Source organism: Archocentrus centrarchus, chromosome 16 (assembly GCF_007364275.1).
Source record: "Archocentrus centrarchus isolate MPI-CPG fArcCen1 chromosome 16, fArcCen1, whole genome shotgun sequence".
Classification (NCBI taxonomy): Eukaryota; Metazoa; Chordata; class Actinopteri; order Cichliformes; family Cichlidae; genus Archocentrus; species Archocentrus centrarchus.
In genome coordinates this window covers 22,427,772-22,450,444 of record NC_044361.1, presented here as the reverse complement: position 1 = coordinate 22,450,444, position 22,673 = coordinate 22,427,772, and the positions used below count along the sequence as shown (strand labels likewise).

The following is a 22,673-nucleotide window of genomic DNA, read 5'->3' as shown; positions in this document are numbered from 1 at the left end:
AAAGCTTGGAGCCTTGCTTGTTGTTGTTTGTGTGTGGTCAGCCATACACACAAACACAGCAGGACCTGGTATAAGCAAGAGGAGGGCATGCTTCTATGTTTGTACTGTAAAAATATCCCTCCTCACATGTACATTTAAGATTTAGCAATTTCCATTTTAATTCTCTGTTATTAGTGGGTGTGGTGTTTGCTTCACTCTGATGTGATGTCTACTTTAAACCATGAAAATTAAGTAAGATATTTTAATTAAGCTCATCATGGAGTGCGGCTGTTTGCTAAACTAGCTCAGTTATGTCCACTTAGCTACAAACATTACGCCTGCATCTGGGAATGTAAACATTTTTGCCCACTTACAGTAGCTTAGACTACCATGAAATTATCAGAATGTCAACATTAGGAGGCAATTAGAGCCTGCAAGTAGTTACATTTCCACACCAGGAAAACATTTTTCTTTTATTTATTGGGTTTTTTAATAAATAGTAACTGCAAAACAGATTTTTTTTTTTATATTACTGACAATGCCACTTCATTAGGTATACCTTACTAGTATCAGGTTGAACCCCCCTTTTGCCTTCAGAACTGTCGTAATTCTTCAAGGCATCGATTCAACAAGGTGCAGGAAACATTTTTCAGAGATTCTGATCCATATTGACATGATAGCATCACACAGTTGCTGCAGATTTGTTGGTTGCTCATCCATGATGTGAATCTCACGTTCCACCACATCCCAAAGGTGCTCTGTTGGAGTGAGATCTGGTGACTGTGGAGACCGTTTGAGTACACTGAACTCATTGTCATGTTCAAGAAACCAGTTTGAGATGATCTGAGCTTTGTGACATGGTGTGTTATCCTGCTACACTGTGGTCATAAAGGGATGGACATGGTTAGCAAGAATACTCATGTAAGCTGTGGTGTTTAACCAATGCTCAGTGGGTACTATGGAATATCCCCCACACCATCACATCACCAGCAGCCTGAACATTTGATTCAAGGTAGTATAGATCCATGCTTTCAAGTTGTTTACAGCAAATTCTGACTCTATGCTGCAGCGTAAATCGAGGCTCATCAGACCAGGCAACGCTTTTCCAATCTTCTGTTATCTAGTTTTGGTGAGCTCGTGTGAATCGTATCCTCAGTGTCCTGCTCTTAGCTGATAGCAAAGCCACCTGATCTGGTCTTTTGCTACTGTAGACTATCTGCTTCAAGGTTTGATGTGTTGTGCATTCAGAGATGCTCTTCTGCATGCCTTGATTGTCACAAGTGGTTATTTGATTTACTGTTGCCCTCCCATCAGCTTGAAGCACTCTGGCCAGTTTCTGACCTCTGACATCAACAAGGCATTTTCACCCGCTCACTGAATATTTTCTCTTTTTCAGACCATTCTCTGTAAACCCTAGAGATGGTTGTGTGGGGAAATCTGGCACCAACAACATGCCACACTCAAAGTCACATAAATCACCTTTCATCCCCATTTTAATGCTAAGTTTATACTTCAGCAGGTTTTCTTGACTGGCCCTGTGAACTGATTAGATGTTTGCATTAACAAGTGTACTTGAACAACTCAATAAAGTGGCTGAAGAGTGTATGTTAAAACTAAGCTAGTTAGTAGTGGTGCTCCACTGGATAATCAGGCAGTAATGTCAGATGTGTGTTGAATAGTCTCTCTTAACCATAACGTCTGTGATGAAACTATCATTAAACATATTTCTAATAGAAACAGAAAAGTATTAAGTCAGAATTCATATGTTCAGGTGGACTTCAAACAAATTCAAATCTATTCATGTGTATATGCATCATTACACCGAGCTGTTTTCTTCCCTCTCCTCTCCAGGGTGTCTCATCCCTCTCAGGTGGTGCTGCCATTCCCAAACTGGGAACCAAAAGAGAAGCCTGTCAAAGAGGATGATGTTGGACCACAAGTAACACACATCTACGAGGTAAAAAGGCTCTCCCTTACACTGAAACACAGCTGCGCAGCCTAATCTGCTGTGAGGAAGAAAAGAAAAGGATGAATTTGTAGACGAAGAGATTGAGAAATTGAAAGGTGGGCTCTTTTGTTTTAATCGTGCTGCTCAGAAAGCCAGAAAAATAGGTGCGGAAAGTTGTGGATTAGGCTACAGCAAGGGTAGGGGCTTGGTAAGATAATGGAAACAGCAACATATACACACACACACACACACACACAGTAACACCAGTAGCTCTATAAAGAATTAAACTGTGGCTGATCAAAGGTCTCCAGCTGAAGAGTAATTACTGCTGTGAAGACAGGAAAAAGCAAGAAAGAGGGAAACAGAATGAACTAGGAAACAAGGCGAGGAGGGAGGATGGATGCAAACATTCTTAGCAGGGGTCATCGTGTCATAAATAATAATTACTGAGAGGAAAAACAAGGTCAATCAGAGACAAACAGATAGGAGGGAGAGTGGCAGACAGGCTGGCGACACTTAACAATAGGTGCATGTGATTTCTTTTTATTTTAAATGGACGGCAGCTTCATTGAACCGGAGCGCTGCAGTGTCTGGCCTGTCTCGCAGCTGATAATGATTTTCATTTGCCGTACTTTTCCCAGTGGGCAGCTGCTTCTAGTTAGAGAGGACAGTTTTTTTTCCCCTCTTGCAGAATTCCTGCCCTCCAGCCCCAGAATCATGTCCTGTTTGGATGACTTGCTTCAGTGTTAATGATCGTGTGTATAAGCGTGTGTGTATGTGCAAGGATATATATGCGTGTGTGTGTGAGGGAGAGATAGACAAAACCGGGGGGGGGGTTACAAAAGAGGGTTTATTGAATTGATGGTTCATTTAAGCTCATAATTCAGTCATCCTAAATTAGACGTGGAATGATGAACCTGGTGATGATGTAGGTTTTACTTGTCTTGTATTTCAATCCCGAGAGACTCAAGGCTGCATTAGTATTATCTTCGTTATTATGAAAACACAGGTGGCCTGTTTCATCATCCCACAGTTATGATAACCTGATTAGAGCTTTGGCCACTTGAGACCGAGGCTGTAGAATACTGACAGCTCTCCCTGTTTTTTCCTGCCGCCTCACTCTCGTTCTCAGCTCCATAACTCCGGTCCCAGCAGCATTGGAGAGGCTGAGCTTAATGTTGGCTGGCCGTCTCGCTTCCGTGATGAGAACCTGCTGTATGCCATGGAGATTAAAACTGACGGACCAGTTAGCTGCCGGACAAACACCAGCCTTAACCCACACGGTCTGCAGGTAACATGAAAATATAAAAATATACTGTACACAGTATACAGTGTACAAGACATATATGCAACCCAAACATGGATATATTGCTAATAATAAGAATGAGTATGTTTTTGTTTGTACAGTGTGCATTTCTAATTGATAATTTGTCATACCTACTCATATAAATCTGCTTACCTGCATTTTGTTTCATTTATAACGTTGCTTATATCTTATCTATCCCTTAATATCACCAATCATACCCACTCACTTCAAGCTCTTTGTGTTCTTGCTGCTCTTTATGTTTTTTTTTTTTTTCCAACTGGCTCCATACAAGGAAGACGGATTGTTATGTTTATAAGCAGAAATGAGAGCTGGAATTGTTTCCAGTATCTGTGATATCACATGTTGGGTAATTGGAAAAGAAAACATGCAGTTATTTGAAAATGTGAACGTGTAATCATCTATTAAAACAGCAGCATGTGTCGGTTCCTCTGAGGAGACTGATTACAGTAGTTACTTCTTTCACCTGACTGCGAAGAGTGTTATTCCAGGATTCATGCAATGCTCTCCAAATTCCTTCAATGTAATTGGCATTTCACCCACAGTGTTACTGACAGTCAGTAAATCAGTTAGTCAAGCATCTGTGGCTTGTTTCTAAGTGCCTTAAAAGGCAGAGCTGCTAACCTCTGAGCCGCAAGAAGAAAAAGGAATAACTGCTATAGTGAGAGAGTGACGATAATTTCACGTCCTACACAATGGGTTGAATTTACAAAAAATTAAATTAAATTATACAATAAAACCTGGAGAAGAAACCATTCTATCTCTCCATCTGTAATCTCAGAGTTGTGACATGAAGAGTGTCAGGTTGTTCGCTCATGTCTGCTTTTTGCTGTTCTCAGCTTCATGGTACGACAAGGAAATTAAATCGCTTTCAACCCTTCCTTCGACAAAAGATCAGTGATCAGATTTCTAAATGTTTTTGCTTCTTTCCACAGCTGGAGGTTTTGTGTAATTTTATTTTATCTCCTAAAATACCTTAAACATCTTGTTTTGCATGTATCCAAACAGAGTCCCAATAAAGCAGCCACCACGACCTGTGTTTGATAAGATGTCCCGACTGACAGATGGCCTCAGAATACACTAACGCATATTGGAATATGATTAATGTAACACTATAAACTGTAAGGACTGAAAAAAGGCAGGGCAATTTTATTTACAAGGCACTTATATACAAGAAGACAGATTCAAGGATTAGTACTTTAGTGTTTTTCTCATTTTCTTACTTTAGTTTCTCCCATAAGAGTTTTTTCAAGGTCAATTTTAAAGTCTGATGGACTCCTGGAAGCAGGAATCTGGTTATACTGTAAATGTAAACGTGTAATTGGCTGAAATGGAGGAAGCATTACTAATCATTTTCACTTGCTTGAACAATAAGCTTTCATAACTTATCTATTTCTGTTGTTGTCTCCTTGTTTGATTCAGATCTCCGCTCTCCAGGACACACCAGAATTACTGGGCTTCCTGAAGAACACCAGCACGCCTCCTCGCCGCCACAAACGATCTGTCAGCACCGCACCGGATTACCACAGTAAAACCTTGGTGAGCCAACTGCGAAGTCTCTAAAGAAAACAAACTAAACCAAATGTTCATTAGTGATTTGCAGGTGGTGTTTGATGTATTTCTTCTCCCTCCACCAATCCTCTCCTTATGCAGAACTGCACTAACGTCTCCTGTCTGAAGATAATGTGTGTGGTCGGGCGGTTGGATCGTGGGCAGAGTGCGGTGGTTAAGATTCGATCGAGACTTTGGGCGCATACTTTCCTGCAGGTCGGTATCTTTGCTGTTTCTTCGTGTTTTTTGTTTCATTTTCCTTCCACGTTATCATAAAATAGCTCAGATGACCCCTAAAGAAGGTCTGATATGTAACATGCCACCTTTAGAATAATAACTGTTTTATCTTAAAGCGGCGCAATGACCCCTACGTTCTCAACTCTACTGTGTCCTTCGTGGTCACATCGATGCCTTATCGCATCCAACCCCCCACTCTGCCTCAGCACAGAACTGCGGTAAGATAAAGAGAGCAATAAAAATGAGTGTTTGTGCCAAGCTCCAAGAAATAAGCAGAAATTTATTGATGGTGCATTCTTTTTTTTCTGTAGATGGGGACTCTGGTGTTATGGGGAACTCCTGATGTGTCATTTGCTGTTCCACTCTGGGTAATCATCTTGGCCATATTGCTGGGACTGCTAGTCCTGGCTATACTGACATTAGCCATGTGGAAGGTACACACATCACCCACCATCCTCAGAACCCACTGCGATAGTTTAATTATTAAAACCTTACTAACTAGCTATTGTGATTCCCGCAGTGTGGTTTCTTTGACCGGGCACGGCCACCTGCTAATGACGACATCTCCGACCAGGAGCAGCTGACGTCTGATCAAACAGGTGATGCATAAGACGTGACAGCTGCTGGTTGTAAGACAGTGGTTTGGGAAGGATGTGCACCTTCTGAATGACTTAAATCAGATCTGAGATCTGCATTAGTCGGGACCTACATTCCTTGGCTGGAGGTCTCGCTGTGAATCAACTGGACTGAAAGGACAGACTAAGAAGTGCAGCGCCGCACAAACTGGGACCAAAGCAGACAGAGTGGGACCAGCACACTTAACAGGCTCAATAACACACACGTCCTTTGTTTATACAATGCAAAGAAGCACCAGGACTGAAGAAAGTATGGACTTTGTTATGAAAACAGTGCTTTAAATGTGTCTGTAACTGCACATTTTTGTGCGATTGTGTAAGTGAGGCACAAAGAGATTTAGATCTATGCACGTGTGTGTGTGTGTGTGTGTGTGTGTGTGTGTGTGTGTGTGTGTGTGTGTGTGTGTGTGTGTGTGTGTGTGTGTGTGTGTGCGCGCGCACGCCCGGGTACTATATGTATGTGTTTATTAGGTGTCACTTGTGTCATTCAGCTATTGATGTCTGTCACCACCAGACTTAATTTATCCAAGTTCACACACACATAAGATTCAGCCACAAGCATAAACAAAAAGGCACAAAGTTGAAATGTATATTTATGAATGTATGTGCAATATTTGAGCGTTGTGAGCTTGTTTACACTGGCATTATTTTATTAGAGCTTAATGTTTCCATTGTTTGTGTGCATACTGTAAGTGATTGTGATATTATTGTTGCTGAATGGAGCATTTCTTTAGACTGCTTTAAGCTAATACATAGCAATCCAAAAAAAAAGGAACAAAGTGAGACCAGTAACAACAAAATAAGTTATAATTGTCTTATAGTGAGTATAAAATTTATCTTTGAGGAACAGAGCACATATTCACAGCAGAAGCTCTGTCCTGATAATTAGAGTTTTGTTTGTCATGTTGGATGTTTTAAAAAAAAAATAGCAGTTGATAAGACTTCAAAAACTTGCTGCAAAGCCACAGTCCATATCAAAAACACAACACAGTCTGAGACGGCGTACATTACTGCACGTACTGTGTATTACTTAACAGCACATTTAATGTTTGTTAATTATCTGTATCATGCACAGGCAGGCAGAACAAAGTGGTGAGAACATCAGCATTCCCCTGAGTTAAAAACGAAATGTTCATGTGCATGTTTGAGCTGTTTTCGATTTTTTTGTATTGAGTGTGAAGTTTTCTTAGAATAAAGTGTTGCTTGATTACTGATTGATTGCTCAACTTCACATCGCCGTGTCCAGTTAGAAGTTAAAGAAATTTATGGGGGTTTGTTTTCCTGCAAAGAGCACAGAAACAATAAATAAATGAAATAAATGTTCAGTCGCATAATCTTCTATGGTACACAGTGCATCATGTACAATAGCTTTGTGCCTTGTCAAAGAAGCAAGGTTAAGCAATATGACAGCCTCTACAGTTCTTTAAAATGTTTTAAATTAGTGTTGAGTCCAAGGATAACAATTGAATTGGATCTTTCAGTCCTTTGTGTTTAAGTCTGACGTCTCCAAATCACAGGAAGGACTCTTGCTCCACCAAGTGGTGCAGTGTAGCAATGTCCGTGGCAGGAGACCATGCTATACAAGGAAACACAGTGCCATCTGGTGGCACCCTCCTTGAATAACGCCATGGCGATCCACACATTTTTGCATACAGCATGATGATGACATGCAATGGGTTTTATAGCTCATCCATTTATTTTCTTCCATTTATCCAGTTCAGGGGAGTGCATAGAGACAACCAGTCAGCCTCACATTCACACCTACAATCGATTTAGAATCACCAGGTAACCTAACCCCGCGCATGTCTTTGGACTGTGGGAGGAAGCCAGAGTACCTTGAAGCAACCCACGCAAGCACGGGGAGAGCATGAAAACTCGTCAGGCCCCAGCCAGCCAGCGAATTCAAATCCAGGATCTTCTTGCTATGAGGCAACAGTGCTAACCACAGCACCACTATGTTACCCCCTTTATAATTCATTTAGTTATTTACAGCATTCTACGTAGACACTAACAATGGTATAAACAAACTGCTCTGTATACAGTTCATTTCTCCAAGCCTTCACTCATATAGATTCATAAATAGCTGCATGATTTCTGCATTCAAGTCACTTTCCTTGCACAAAAAAACATCTGTTAAGAGCAGTATTTTCAGTTCTGATATAGAACCTTTCACTACACTTGGAGTTTCTCCATTAATTTTCTCTGCAGCATCTTCAAATTAGTTAAATCTGCTCATTTAATTTGACTGGTTATCAGACAAATATAATATTATGTAAGTGATCTGCATGTAATCTTAATCTGCAGGCCTGAGTGCATGTTCTCAGTATGAACTGAGACTTAATGGGCAGCCACACTAGACCCATTTTTAGTATAAGAAAGAGAGGAAAAGTGATTTTATTATTTAGCACCAAAGATTTCTGCAATCACAATCTTCAAAGAGCTTCTCTTCAGGGCTGACTGGTATTCAGAATATGAAAGTTCGTTGTCAGAAATATCAAAGCAGGAGAGGTGAGGTGAAGGCATGATCAGATATATCTCAAGTGGAAACATTTATCATACTCTCACAGATGGCAAGCCACAGTTGAACATGAAAACGCAGCCAAAAGGAGCCTTTCTTTCTACCTCATTCGCTCACAAACACAAAAACAACCCCACTTGCAAACAGTAAGTGGGGTGTCGTAGGATGAACCTGGGCTTCTCGCAGAAAGGAAACACGAAAGGACACATGCTGCATTTTTCTTTCTTATCTCTTTATTTCTTTGAATATATCTGATCAAATGTAAAATCAAACATTTGGAGTAAAGATTTAACAGTTTTCTGACTAGCAAATATCAACACCATCAAAATAAAGGAACATTATTGATACTTACTACATAATATACGCATATAGGACATACTGTATCTTAGCTAAGATTTATCCAAACAGACCCAAATTACAAAATATTTTTTAGTCTTCGACTCCCGTTATTTCCTGGGTTTTTGAGCTGGTGCAAAAGAAAATATCTTAGGTGAAGCAGTATCTTGTATTTTTGTCAAATAAATGATGACGTATTTATAGAAATTAAACATCGCTTCAAAGGTCTGTACAAGGGGATCAGTGTTTCTCCTCTCCACTGGCAACAAGGTCATACCAACATTATAATGGAAGACTTTGGCTATTTACAAATCGCTGAGATGTTGTACAGGTAGCGTACAATTCCTCTCAGACATACTGTACATTACTTGTGTTTGTTAGTTACACTAACACCTCTTGCCATTCGTGCACACGCACACACACACACACACACACACACACACAAACACACACGCATGTCAAAGTGCAATTCCATAGATCACCACAATGCAGCACCTATATGCCATATTCAACATTGTACAGAAAGGCTGTGAAAATTACATATTTTAAGGGGTCCAGCTTGAGCATATATGTGAGCAGAAGGGCTAGGTCTATATTGTTATTAAACCTTTCCAACAGCGTGATATAGACCTACTTCACATCAGCCATTTTGGCATGAATTAGCTGGAAAATGCAGGTGTTATGAACGGTATTAATGAAGCTTCTGTTCTATTTAGGTGCAACGTTATAATTAATGATTTCTGTGTTTATTACCATTTCATGTCATAATGGCTGCTGTGAAAAAAAAAAGTCTAGAAAATACAATAAAGCGCTTAAACGTTAAGTGGAGACCACCCTTTTAAGTGCTGGGGCAGGTACAGATTCTGCCCCTATTAGGGTGCAATAATGTTCACCTTTATTAACCTTATTAATACACAGAGTCACCACTTAATTCACAGCAAACACAGCTGAGCAGAAGACTAACTACCAACAATAACTGTGCGGCCCTGCAGGGCTTTTAAACATAAGGTTGGCAATATGTTTCTCTTATTGTCAACAAAAGCCATGAAAACGTGAAGATCAATAAGAAGTCTGTGTAACCTTATATACTTTATTACTTTGTGCTATTAACATATCCTGCAGTTCAAAAATGCTTCAAAATGCTGTCATTATAATGAACTTGTTATTATTTAGGGCCACAGACTCATCAAAGATAGCACCTAATGTAGAAATGCACAGCCTGAAATATGCTATATGGTCAAAAGTATTGGACCACTGCTCTTAATCTTCCAGGTGTTGTCAGGCCAGTTGCCACAGGTGTATAAAATCAAGCACCTAGTCATGCAGTGTGCTTTTACAAACACTTATGGGGGAACTGGTCATTCTAAAGAGTGCACTGAAATTTCTTCCTAGCTGGATATTCCACGATCAGCTGTAAGCAGCATTACAGAGCAGGGGTCGCCTAGCGCTCAGGCGTATGGTGCGCAAAAGTTGCCGAGCAACTACAGGAGCCGAGCAGCTCCTGTAGTTGCGATGTGTAGGTGGTCCGATACTTTTGGCCTTATGGCACAGTTCCCAATGAGTATTATCCTTTTCTTAAATAGCCCCCACCTATTTAAGGAAATTATTTTTGCTTTGAAACTAACCTGCACCTGGTTCTTAAGGATTTGTGTATTCAGCAGGAATGCATGAGGTTTGATGCCACAGATGGGGGGGGGGGGTAGGGATTTGTTGACAATAAGAAAAATGTAGAGTAAAACCACTCTGTTCTTTTAAACATCAATTCCACCTTTCAAAGATTTGTCTGTGTCATGGAGTCCTTACAGGTCTGTAGTTTGAAAAAGAACTGGTTTTAGGAACGTACAAACACGGACCAGTAAGAAAAACAAACGGATCAAACAGGAGCTCTGCTTTGTAACAGTGAAGGATATAAGACCACGTAGCTTTGGAGGAGAACAGTCACTGGGCAGTGTTTAGCCTGAGCAGTCAGACACAAACAGAACAGTCTGGTTACTTGGGTTTACAATAAACACCTTTTAGGAGTTTAATGGCTATTATGATAAGCTGCAGTCCATATTCACACATACTGCATGTTACAGTGTGCAAATCAAGTGATTTCTGCGGAGGCCCTAATTATGAAGAGGTATAGCACATTCATTAACATTTGATCAATACCAGAAGTGACAAAAACGAGAGGACCACTTGGTTTTGGTGCATTAATGGAATGATTGAAGAAGGAGGCGCTGTGGCACATACAGTACATAGGCTACATGAGGGTTAAATACACACTGTACACTTTCTAGATTACAATTCACTGTACATGATCAACACTTGCTGGCTAGTTAACTCTGCATTTCTCTTTCTTTCTCTGAATAGTAGCTCTATAAATCATCAAAAATAAAGTTTGCCCAATGTGTGTTTACATTCCCTGCCCCGGTATATAATGTTTTTCTCTCAGTGATAAACCTTTAGGACATGTGATGTGATGAAAAACAGTCAGTTATCCTCATAATATCTAATAGCTGAGTAGGAGGGACACCGCCACCGCACTCCATTCGGACGTTTCATCAAAGTGCTGCTGTCAAAATATACACATACACGTGACTGTGGACATACACATACTGTGTCAGGCCTACACGCACGCACGCACACACACACACACACACACACACACACACACACACACACACACTGCATACACTGGCTGCTTACACACAGACACAGACACATATTGTTCCTGAGTATGAACTGTAGGATATTTCTTTAAGAAAGAAATAACATGTACACTAACCTACTGCCAGAAAGAAAGTTTGCTGTTTTAATCAAGACAGCAGTGCTCTGATATACACGTATGGGCTTAAGAAAGGCACACCGCCTTTAAGGTTTTAATGTTAACACCCTAAGAACCATGTGCTGCTGTGAACTAGGTACATACTACAAATCTAAGGCCATAGATTCTGTAAAGAAAGCAAGCTCACTCCGATAAGAGGGGTCGTTCAAGGTGACAAACCCACAGGGAACTACCACCCGGCTGCAGTTCCTCTCAGATCCACAGAGCTTTCCAGCATCCTTCAGCTTAATATTGGGGTGTTATTGCCTGCAACACACTCTCAGCACTCTTACTGGGATTTGATTTCAGTTACAGCAGCCAGACGTTGTTATTGAAAAAGCTTGTGCTTGTCCAGCACCAAACAGCAGATGAGCAAGTCAGCAACTAGCTGATGATGCACACATTACCCTTCGCAGGCGGTTGAGGCAAAAAAGTACAACAAAGTGGACTTATTTCTTCCTGGCTGTCTGAAAATCACTCCAAATGAATGTTGCTCTGTGTCTTTTGGGTGCCTCGTTATTAAATACAATTAGCCAGCTATGTTTTGTATTGCAGTATCAGGAGTGAATTAGATGGAGAAAAATCAAGGTATTTCTATTTGTATGGATTTGAAACACTGTACACAGCAGCCACAGGCAAAGACAGACATAATTTAGTGAATGCAGTGCAGTCGCTGAAAGGGAGTATGAGACTAAAACTCAAGGTCAAAGTATTGAGGCAAAGTCAATAAAGGAACTTCACCAGAGGAATGCATCTATGTGCGACTGCTGTCACCTATACTTGTGAGTGGCGTGGCAAACAGCACATGTACGACTTCATTAGTCAGTACTGAGGAGTGGTTTACATTCAGGCCTTATCAGTCTTGATTTACAGGTTAACAACTGAGCTCACAACTTCCAGCATCACACACACTTTAATCCTGTGGTCTGTTTGACAGACACGGAAAAAAAAAAAAAGAAGAACACACACACGCACACACACACACACAGACCAACGCTCAGGCACAAACACTCAGTGACACACAAGGACAAGGCCACCTGCAGTAGCATATGCATTTGTAACGGTATGAAAAAGAAAAAATATTATAAAACTCAAAGCCTCATCGGATGTGACATCAGAAATTACAGCTGTTATGACTACATGTTCTCATTAAAACATCAGAAGGTCTCTCTTTGACTCTTTTGTGCTACCACTCATGCCACCACGAACCAAATTAACAGTGAAACAAACCGAACCAAAACATATTTACCGACTTTCTACGAAACTGACATCGGGATCTGTTAAATGGTTAACTGACCTGCATCCGACATGTCTCCATCTCTCGGAGAGCCAGCTTATGATATGTAACACGCAAATCAAATGTCTCTCAGATGTCTGCCAGCCATTCGTACTCAACATTCACTCTGCATTCATTTTTGCTTTCAGCATTGATTGCACTGATCTTGTGTGTGATACCACTTATGAAGGTGCTCCGCTGTCCTTAATTATATGTATCAGACTTGTATGAAAGAAAACATGTAAATACTGCGTAAACTCAGTCTATATTACAGTAGTCTGGATAGAGAGAAAGGAGGAGGGGCTAAACACAAAGCAACCTGCAAGTGTTTAAAATTCCTTCAAATTCTCTCAACAGTCTACTCTTTTGTTCAAGCATCTTTCACTCCCTGTACGTGAATGGCCCTCTATGCTGATTTTGACCTCGTGAGGGAGGAAGGAGGGCTTGGGCAGAGTCAGAGGAGGCTCGTCCTCAGCTCTCTCAGTCTGGTCTCGCTCTGGTGCTGACCAGCGTCTCTTGCGGACTGCAGGTCTCTCTGATTCACCGCATTGTTGTTTAGACAGAGTAGACATGTCTGTTTTAATTGATTCCTGTCTTACTTCTCCAGTTCCCGAGATTGCCAGCACAGGTCCAGCTCTGTAGATCCCCTCTGCCTGTCCTGCAAGTATTCCCAATCCTGCTGGTAGCTCTACTCCTGAACCTGGTCCAGTGACCTGCTGCCTCTCCAGTCTGTCTGCATTGGAAGCCTTCATGAGAAGACCGCTGTTACTGCCCACAGAGTTTGAACTCATACTGTTCCTTACATTGGGGTCCACGCTGTGACAGGTGTCAGAGAGGTGGCCAGGCTTCAGCTTGTTTCCCAAAGCTGGGCTGTCTGTTAGAGAACCATTCCTCATGCCACGGAGGGTCAGAGACACACACACATCCCCCACACACAGCTTCGCACAGGACAGCTCAAACAGCTGTGTGGTCCGGTCAGGGCAGCATGACGACCAGCCCTGGCCAAATACAAAGAAAGGGTACTCCACCAGCACCTCCACACATACCTGGATAGGAGAACAAGCACAACAGAGACAGTCAGATTTCTGCTAAAGACAAACTGAAAACTGGCAATCATCCATCCATCTGCTTCAATTATCCATCCATACTCTGAACTGGTTTTCCAACTTAGGGTCACAAGGGAGCTGGAGCCTATTCTTACTGTCCTTGAGTGAGATGTGGACAGGTCACCATCCTAAGCCAAATACGTAACATCTGGCACATTATTCTACTACATTTTTTGTAGTACAAAAAAAGAAAAAGCACATAAAATAGTAGTTAAAGTGGATGAATTCTATTTCTGCTTTAGCATCGGGTCACAGTACGATGGATGGTAGCTCGCTGTCAAATTGTGCCACCTGAACAGAAGTGAGCCACAAGGACAGCAAATGATTCACTTGAGATGGAGGCGAGGGCAAAGAGCAAATAAAAAAGTGGAAGGCACCTGGAGTTGAAATGCTTACCTTACAACTGAAAAATAAATGCTTTACTACCCAGGCCAATGGCATCAATAGATTTGCATTGGCAATGAAACATGATCAGTGAGGACAAAACAACATGAACTGACACAGGATAAAATTACAGTGTGTTTAGTGTTGGTTGATGCTATGTAAACATTATCGGTTTACTCTGTGATATGCATACTTTGGCTAATACAACTACTAAAAAGAGTACATAGATGCTATATCTACTGTATGATTCTCCTTTTTTTCCTTTTCTCTTTCCCCTCATCCCGCAACCAGTCGAGGCAGACGGCTGCGCCTCCCTGAGCCTGGTTCTGCCGGAGGTTTCTTTCTGTTAAAAGGGGGTTTCACCAAGTGCTTGCTTATAGGGGATCATCTGATTGTTGGAGTTTTCTCTCTCTTAAAGCATCTTGAGGCAACTGTGGTTGTAATTTGGCACTGTGTAAATAAAACTGAATTGAATTGATTGAAGTAGCTTTAAAAAAGTGTCAAAATTGGAAGAGCACTGCCAAGTTTATTTTCTATTAAGTATAAATATTCCACTTCATGTACATTTCTCTGTCAGATTTTTTTCTAGTCCATATGGCTTTTAAAACAACTGTAACATGCATGGTTTCATCCAACTATAAAAGTAATGACTTTCAGCCTTTCAAACATAGTGCTGTGTAAAATCTATTTTTGGTATATGCAGCAGTGTTTTTAATTTCTTCAGTTCTGAATTATGGATGAATTTTGAAACACTTTTTACAGCTTAAAGTACGTCCCTTTCCTTTTCCTTATAACTATTGGATTGTTCAGAAATGTTCTCAACAGTTTCATCATATATCTTATTGGATGCATTACAGATTTCTGCTACCAATTTATTTATTTATCTTACATGTTCACATCTCCCACAGTGTTTTTTTTTTTTTTTTATATTTTCACCAGGGGGTGCCAAAGAGTGGAGATTTCAAACGCTACACATAAAAACTTTAAATAAATAAATAAACAATAAAACAAATGTGAAATTATTTACCTGGGCTTTGAGCTCTCCTACAGAAAACTGTATAACCACAGCATTAGGACTTTGCCCGCTATCAATACGCTCCACGGTGCTGGAGTCAATCTTGAGCTCACTGCTAATCTCAGCGCTTTGGATGAAGTCCTCTGTCTTGAGGTCCTCCACGCGCTTCAGCTCTCCATCGGCCAGCTGGATGATGGAGCCTCGCATGAAGAAAGGAGGAAGCGCCACAGGAGAAGAGGAAGCGGAAACGGAGGGGGAAGCCTGGATGGCAGGAGGAGCAGAAGCAGGAACAGGAGTGGGGGTCGGAGAGGGAGTAGCCACCACTTCAGGAACCTGGTTTGAAGGCAGTACTGACAATGCTGGAGCCTGTGCAACTGCAGGTGGTGGTTGATTTCCATCTGGCCCTAATGCCTCACACTTGGACAGGGCCGTGGCCAGATAGGCATGAGGCATGGCGGTGGATATCTGAGGGGTAGTGGTGGCGGTGAGGGCACTTACAGTACGACTAACCTCCATTTCTGTGCAGTTACTGGCACTGCTGACTGGAATGAGGAGAGATTGGCCACTAGGGATGACCAGGTGCGGAGGCAGTGCTGCATGGTAGCTGACAGTATGCTGGTTTGCACTTGTGATATAGCCAATGATGGGTGCCTGCGTGGAAGAGTACAGACTGGCTGGCAGCTCCTCAGGGGGTAAAGTGGTCTGGATGACAGTATGAGGAGGAACAGACTTCACCACCTCTGACGAAGAAAGGGAGGCAAAAGATGAAGGTCTGGACACTGGCTTCCCCAAACAAATCCCTCCTTTTTCAGTCTGGACTAAGGAGAGCTTATTTGAGCCAGGTTCATGTTCAGCTCCATGGTTGGGCTGGGCCACAAGCACCAAAGAGGTCTGGAGACCTGCAGGGTTTTGGCCATAGTCAGCAGGTAGGAGGATATGTCTGGCCTCATAACTCTGGACCTGCTGATGGTTTGCTGGCTGACTAGCGGCTTTTGCCTGTTTGGCTATCTCCAATTCCCCATTCAGCACAGCCTTAGCATGCCCCTCTGGTTTCTTTCCCGCTGAACCATCTGCATACTGGACCACAAGTTGGGAAGGAGCAAGGGTAAGCGTCTGGGGGAGTACGGCTGTGTGAGGGTGGAGTTGAAGTTGGGCTGTAGGTGAGGTGACGGCATTTCCGCTGACAGTCAGAGGTGCTCTGCTATCCAGATGGATGTATTGGCTGGTGACTTGCGGAGAGCTTGGGAGCGACACAGGTGCCAGTTCTGTGGGGGAGAGGCCTATTTGAAACTGCTGCTCCCCTTTAGTGTTGGGTGAGATAAGGGCAGTGGTGTAACCATCCAGCTGGTGACGTGGTCCAACTATAGTAGAGCTGTTTTGCACAGAATTAGCATTTGTTGAGATGATATGAGAGGATATGTATCCTGCATAGGGCCCAGAGCTGATAAACTGAACATTAGGTCCCAGCTGTGCAAACTGGATTGTCCCAGCCTGCTGGGGTAGGGCTGCGGGATAAACTGCAGGTAGAGAAGCCAAGGGCAGGGCAGATATAGGAGTGGCCGAAGAAGGGACAGAAGTGGAGGGAGAAGAGGAGGAAGTCGAGGAGACAGGACATCTAGGGCTCTCTGCCTCCCTGGATTTGCAGCGTTCACTGGCTACACTGGCCAGCCATGCTAGGTTTTCTGTGTGGGGACTATCAGAAGCAACTACAGCGGGTGGTGTTGCTGTGGCTACTACCACTGGCCTCTGCTCCATAGCCAGAATCTCACGCTTCTTAGGAGGAAGGCATCCATTACTCCGCTCCTGGTTAGATTTCATTGTGCCACTGTGTAGTAATACTTCCTGGCACTACGTCTAGGTCCCTCTGAGGCTACTTTCTCACCTCTCCTCAGTGGTTATATGCAGGGCCAGCCTCTCTGGGCTCTGTGACTCTGCCTCTGTTTGTGTTCACTGCTTAACAGCTCAGGGTCTCACACAAGAGAAGATGGAGTCACTCCTGCTCACAAAATGAGCTCCAAAGATTTCATGAGGAATCATCTCTGATCGATCCGCCTCTTCCGCGATGTCGATGGGAACCTGAAGGCAGAGAGAAGCTAAAAATCAGCATTTGGGCTATACAAATAAACCTAAATTAAAATTCAATCTCATTAGTCTAATGGCGCTGCAGAAATATCTCAGTCAGCACAGGCTGTGATTATTAGCCATATTTTCAAAATGTTCCTGCAGATGTGGAAACAGCAAACACAAAAACGCTTGCCTGGTGCTTCCATGTTTGTGAAGGTGTTGCTCTATGTTTTGCCACTAGGTGGCAGCTGGTGTAAGCGTTGCATGTGAATTGTGTCAGTCAATGTGCTTGAACATAACACGTAGTGCAGTCTGTGCAGGAAACGTGTTCCTCAGTGAGTAGTCCAAATACTATCTGCAAGGATCTACACAGATTCATCGGTCATAGATCAACCCTCAGCCTGCCTTTCCATGAGTAACACGCAGGAAAGTACAGTGCAATGTTGTGTGTCATCATTTACATAATGTGAAAAAGGTTTCTCATGTTTTCACCAGGCAGGAGTTTTCTGAACTGCTGTGTTTGTGCGTCTGTGTGTAGTCTTGTGTGCACTGCTATTGGCTGTTATCTTGCTCCAGGGTCTAGTGTAAGAAAGCGGGGCAGAGTGAAAGGATAACAGCACAGAGAAAAAGCCTCAGAGGAGCATGTGTTTTTGTCTTTATTTTAAGAGTCTAAGACCTTGTGTTGCATCGGGGGTACTTTAGAAAATGAACTGAAAACAATACGCCTTGAAATCTGATTGTATTACAATTCTGCAAGAGTCTCAATTTGGCCCTTTTTTTGCTGTGGCATTCATCTATACTGTATTTGTAAAGTGTATCAAAGTTCAGTGTAATATAGAATGGAAAACAAACAATGAATGAGTTTGGTAACTGTCCAGTTTAGCCAGTTAGGAACAGACGGAAAGCTGAGTTAGATGAGAAGTTAAACAATGGGTGGGAAACTTTGATGGTTAGTCGAAGATACAATTTAGCTTCATATGTCTGCACATGTACATACTATATCAGTAAAACATGCCGATACAAGGAAACAAAATTTCCATTAATTCAAAATATAATAATATACAGTATTTTGCACTAATTTTTTTTTTAAAGACTGAGTTGTTCATTAGCCGGAGGTATTCATTTTCTCTTCCTGTGTTCCTTTTATAGAAGCTGCACTATTTGACAATGCTAAAGCGTATTTTCATATTACAGCAGTAGGCAACCACAGACATGTTACATAAAAACAGAGGTAGGGGAAAAAAACAAAAAAAAAAAAACAAGACCATCTTGGTCCTTTTCTGCTCAAACACATCTACCTCTGACACTGGCTTTGACAAGGTCACTGTCTCCAAAAGCAGCGACAACCCCGTGCAATTTATCTAGCCTTACAGAGTGGTAGAGCCACCAGATGTAACAAAGGGGGAAAGCAGCAGAGATGGAGAGAAGCAGAAACAGAAAGAGGAGAATGAGGGGGAGGAGAGGGAGAAAGGCAATGCAAAATGACAGGATGTGGAAGGAGGCAAGGGAGCAAGGGGAGAGACAAAAGAAGATTAGGAATAGGGAAGAAGGAGAAATAATAGGGGAAAAGAAGGAGAAAAGAGAATGCTGCTTCTCCTGACCCACATTGAGCAGCGCCTGCAGCATCAGAGCGCCATTGCCCCCGCCTCGCTGAGAGATCCCTGATCAGCGACGCAGCCGCCGCTACAGTCTGAGAAACATTGTGCAGCATCGCTCAGTGGCAACAACCCCACCTCAGCAACACCGTGTCAACACCGTAATGACATCACATCTGAAGCACAAGGACCTCCTATCATTATAGCAGCGCTGGAAGACAAAGCCAGCGTGCTTTGATTCTCGAATGCCACAAAAACACACCATTAGTGTCAACAGACTAAAACAGGAAGCTGTCTCTCCTTTCCTGGACACAGTACTCGCTACACAGTTACACACACACACGCACACACATGAATACAGCTCAGCAGCCAAAGCCTCTCTAGATTTTCCAGTGTCAGGCTATTATTAGAACACTGACACCAACAAACATAAGGCCTATGCAATACTATGGAGAACAAAGGCAAGCTTTCAAGATGTGAGTGTCACACCGAGCCACGCAGCATGGGATCCCTGAGTCAGTACCCTGGACTGGGACTGACACCTTTAAGACATGCATGGAGGGATGACAACAGAGAGAGAAAGAGAGGGTGGACAGGACAGTCTCTGTTCCACTCATCACACTGATGCTTTTCAGCTCAGGCTGAGTGATGGAGCCACCCTTTTGCATGAGATCCTTTTTTTTCCACACTCCCACACAAAAAAAGCTACACAAACCACAGAAATAGGTTTGTGCAGCGGTGTATGTCTGCCGTCACTGTGCGGATGAGATGATTTCATTCAGCCTCTTCTCTGTGCTGTCTCCAGGTGAGAGGCCCCCCAGCAGACTTACATCTCCTCTCTTATGCAGCAGTTGCCAGCTCTTCCAGTCCCCCGCCTCTTGCTTCCTCCGCCAGAGCTCTGAGTCTTCTCCCAGACCCACTATTTACTCCTTGCATTGATCACAGCTTCACAGCAGCAACATTACTCTGTAGCCAGATTATGCAGAGAGGCAATGAAATTATTTGGTGACAATATCCTGAGATCTAGTCAAATATTTATACAGAAAGCTAATGATATGACCCCTGGGGTGATGAACCTGTTGTCAAGACTGCTGTATATCATAGTCCACCTGCTAGAGCAGACACAGATAGTTAGTGAATACCCTGTATAGCAAATGGCTATATATAGAAAACAAAAACATCATTATCAATCTGAGCTCTGGCATGAAACAGAAGGGGGAGGTATTGTGGAAGACAATATGCGCCCATTTTTTGTGATCTGCTGCACGCAAATAGGACCTCACCTCACCTATTGCTGCTTCCTCCACAGGGAGAATCAATACAGTGTACTGCTTTTTCTAATATTAAAAAGAGCCATTTTACTGTCCCCTTCTCTGTACAACGGTGGTGCCTGCGCCTTTAAGAGGCGGACTGACTGTGTGGCAGACTAAAGCAGACAGTAAGAACAGGCATTGGGGTTTAGGCTGTTTGTCTTCACAATGACTCCAGAGTTCTGCATCACTGCTTGACACGTACTGATCCCAGTAAGCAGAGGGGTACATGCAAACATGCGTCCCTCTCTCAGCGAAAACCCCTACAAACAAGCGTGGTCACTGCTGTCCAATCTCGATTGACTGTGGCTGTGGACAGATCAGGGGACAGATGCTGTGGCTGTAGCCTCTGGGGGCTTAAGGATGACAGTGAGAGCGCATGAGTGTAGTAGCAGGGCAGAAAATACTACTATGCCACAAATCAAGAAGAAAAGAGAGACACCCCCCCCCCCCCCCATCCCTCCCCCTCCCTCCTCCTCCTCTCTTCTGTTTAAAGTACTAAGAATAGCTCACCAGTCTCACCACAGCCACTGCTTGCAGAGCATGTCCGAGGATTCTTCCTATCTGTCAGTGCGTGTGCGTCTGTGTTAGAGACGTGTTTCCTAGGACTCCTCTTCCCGTTTCTCTCCTTTGTGCTGCTCTCCCCTCCTGGAGCCTGTGCTGTAAAGCTCGGCCTCCCTCTCTCTGAATTCCGGTTTGGAGGGTATGCTGCCCCTGCAACGAGCTGACGGTAAAGGAAGTTCCCCACTTCTAGAGCTCGCACCAAGACCTACGTGCAAGGCTGCTCTAACGTGTGTTATGCAAGGCCACCAGACCGCCAGCTCCCTCTCTGCTTGGTTGCTTTTCGCTCTCTCTCTCTCACTCACTCTGTGTGTGTTTCTGCCTCTCTCCCTCTCCCTCCCTCCCTCCTCTTTCTTTCTCTCGCAGTACTCCACTGACACAGCTCCTCCCCCAGCCAGCCTCATCAGCCGCATCAGGTATTCATTCAAAAAAACACACTCTACTTGGCTCAGCGCCCAGACTACGCTCACACAGAGAGAGAGAGCGAGAGCAGGGAGGGGGAGGGCGCAACAGACGGAGGGTGAGGGAGGGAGGGAGGGAGAGCTGGAGATTCAGGGTTTGCATAGACAGATACTTCATGGATGAGAACTGTGGGATATTAACGTTGCAAATATACATGCAGAAATACACAAGCCAGCAGAAGATTGCACTGCTCGGTACACTAAAGCTTGGTTAATGCACCTCTTTGTACTTCTTCATTTTTTATATGCATTTTTCCTCTTGCAGAGCCAAATCTCCTAATCTGCCCTGTGAGCTGGCCTGCAATCACTTTCTCAGCCGCTATTCAGCTGCAAAATGCCTCAAAGTAACCTGTCATAGGTCTCACCAGGACTTCCCAAAGATATTTCCCTTGGTGCAGGCAGGGAGGGCCATTTGGGTCCTCCTCAAGGTATTCTGCGTATCCTGTGCAGTTCACAACAGAGAGACATGCAGGCAACTCAGACTAGAGAAAATATAGGCTACAGAACAAAGCAAATCATCTCTACTGTTACAATAAGCCCATTATTACACTGAGAAATGCACAAAGTTGTCATTTCTGTTTTGCACAGGCAAAAACATGAAGGCAAACTTATCTATGTAGGCATTACATCCTGATATACTCTATAGCCACTGTTTGCAGGAAGCTTCAGGGAGTTGGAAGACAAATGACCACGAGCATGCAGAAGCACAAACAGAAGCTGTGTTTTTGCAGCTGATGAACCTGAGAAGAAAAAAGAAAATACAGCCTCATCTTCCTACAATGACTCATATTACTACAAAGAAGCTGCCAAGGCAATGCAAACCTCAGGAACTACACTATCCCCACAGAAAGGGAACCGAAAGCAACACGGCAAAACCCCACTGTGAATCTACAAGAAACAGGTCTGCACTACCATGAAACGGCTCTCTGGAAACTGAAGGTCTGAATTAATGTCAGACAAGTGAACTGACACAGAATTCACAAATCCAGCTTAAGTTGTATGGAGGGGGGAAAGTGCACTGTATAGAAGAGCTCAAATCAAGCGTGAAGTTGCATAAAGAGGTGTCAAATGTGTCTGGCTGTTTGTATCTTGATCAAAGGTTTCCCTCGCATTAGTATGTAGGAAAAGTCTTCACCACGGAGCAGGAATATAGAGTCCCTGTTGACATCTTCACAGACACTGAATAATATTGGATGCTGATTACTGTGGTCCAACCTGATAGGTAGGTTTTGTTAGCCTAGCTGCATAGTCTAAGCTGCATTTCTCAGTATGATGCACACATAATGAGTGGGTGCTCGAAACCATAACAAGATCTGCCGTTACAGTATTGCAGTATCAGTAGTACTACCTCTACAGTACTTGCACTAGTAATAGAGCTCTTGTAGCAACAGCACTTCACCGTCTCAACAAATAAACAATGCGTTATGCTTGCATCCCTCCATTTTTAAACGCACACGTTCCTATACACTGACTCTGCTCTCTCACACACTCAGTGGCTTTCAGCGGAAAAAAAAAAAAAAACGTGAAAACTCAAGTGGGCTTCACCTGCTGCGGGCAGTAACAC

At 43.1% G+C, this 22,673-nt stretch overlaps 2 protein-coding genes across 2 annotated transcripts in view; one reads left to right on the top strand and one right to left on the bottom strand.

Annotated features, from left to right (window-relative positions):
• itga8 (integrin, alpha 8) overlaps window positions 1-6,939 on the top strand; it is a 43,494-nt gene extending 36,555 nt beyond the window's left edge. The window contains exons 24-30 of the mRNA XM_030750673.1: window positions 1,831-1,936; window positions 3,060-3,218; window positions 4,674-4,790; window positions 4,905-5,018; window positions 5,156-5,257; window positions 5,351-5,473; window positions 5,560-6,939. Of these exons, the coding sequence (XP_030606533.1) occupies window positions 1,831-1,936; window positions 3,060-3,218; window positions 4,674-4,790; window positions 4,905-5,018; window positions 5,156-5,257; window positions 5,351-5,473; window positions 5,560-5,649 (811 nt within the window). The 3' untranslated portion in view covers window positions 5,650-6,939. The remainder of the gene's footprint in view (window positions 1-1,830; window positions 1,937-3,059; window positions 3,219-4,673; window positions 4,791-4,904; window positions 5,019-5,155; window positions 5,258-5,350; window positions 5,474-5,559) is intronic.
• Window positions 6,940-8,422: 1,483 nt separating this feature from the next.
• On the bottom strand, window positions 8,423-20,925 carry atxn1b (ataxin 1b). Its single transcript, XM_030750708.1, has 3 exons — window positions 20,601-20,925; window positions 15,131-17,194; window positions 8,423-13,659 (listed from the first exon to the last, which is right to left on the bottom strand). Exons 2-3 carry the CDS (start codon window positions 16,934-16,936, stop codon window positions 12,964-12,966), a joined length of 2,502 nt encoding a protein of 833 aa, XP_030606568.1. The 5' UTR covers window positions 16,937-17,194; window positions 20,601-20,925; the 3' UTR covers window positions 8,423-12,963.
• Window positions 20,926-22,673: the final 1,748 nt, after the last annotated feature.

Coding starts and splice junctions, on each gene's coding strand:
- atxn1b (XM_030750708.1), bottom strand. CDS start 16,936: ATGAAATCTAACCAGGAGCGGAGTAATGGATGCCTTCCTCCTAAGAAG. Junction 13,660..15,130: donor TAGGAGAGCTCAAAGCCCAG/GTAAATAATTTC, acceptor TCTCCTATCCAG/GTATGTGTGGAGGTGCTGGT.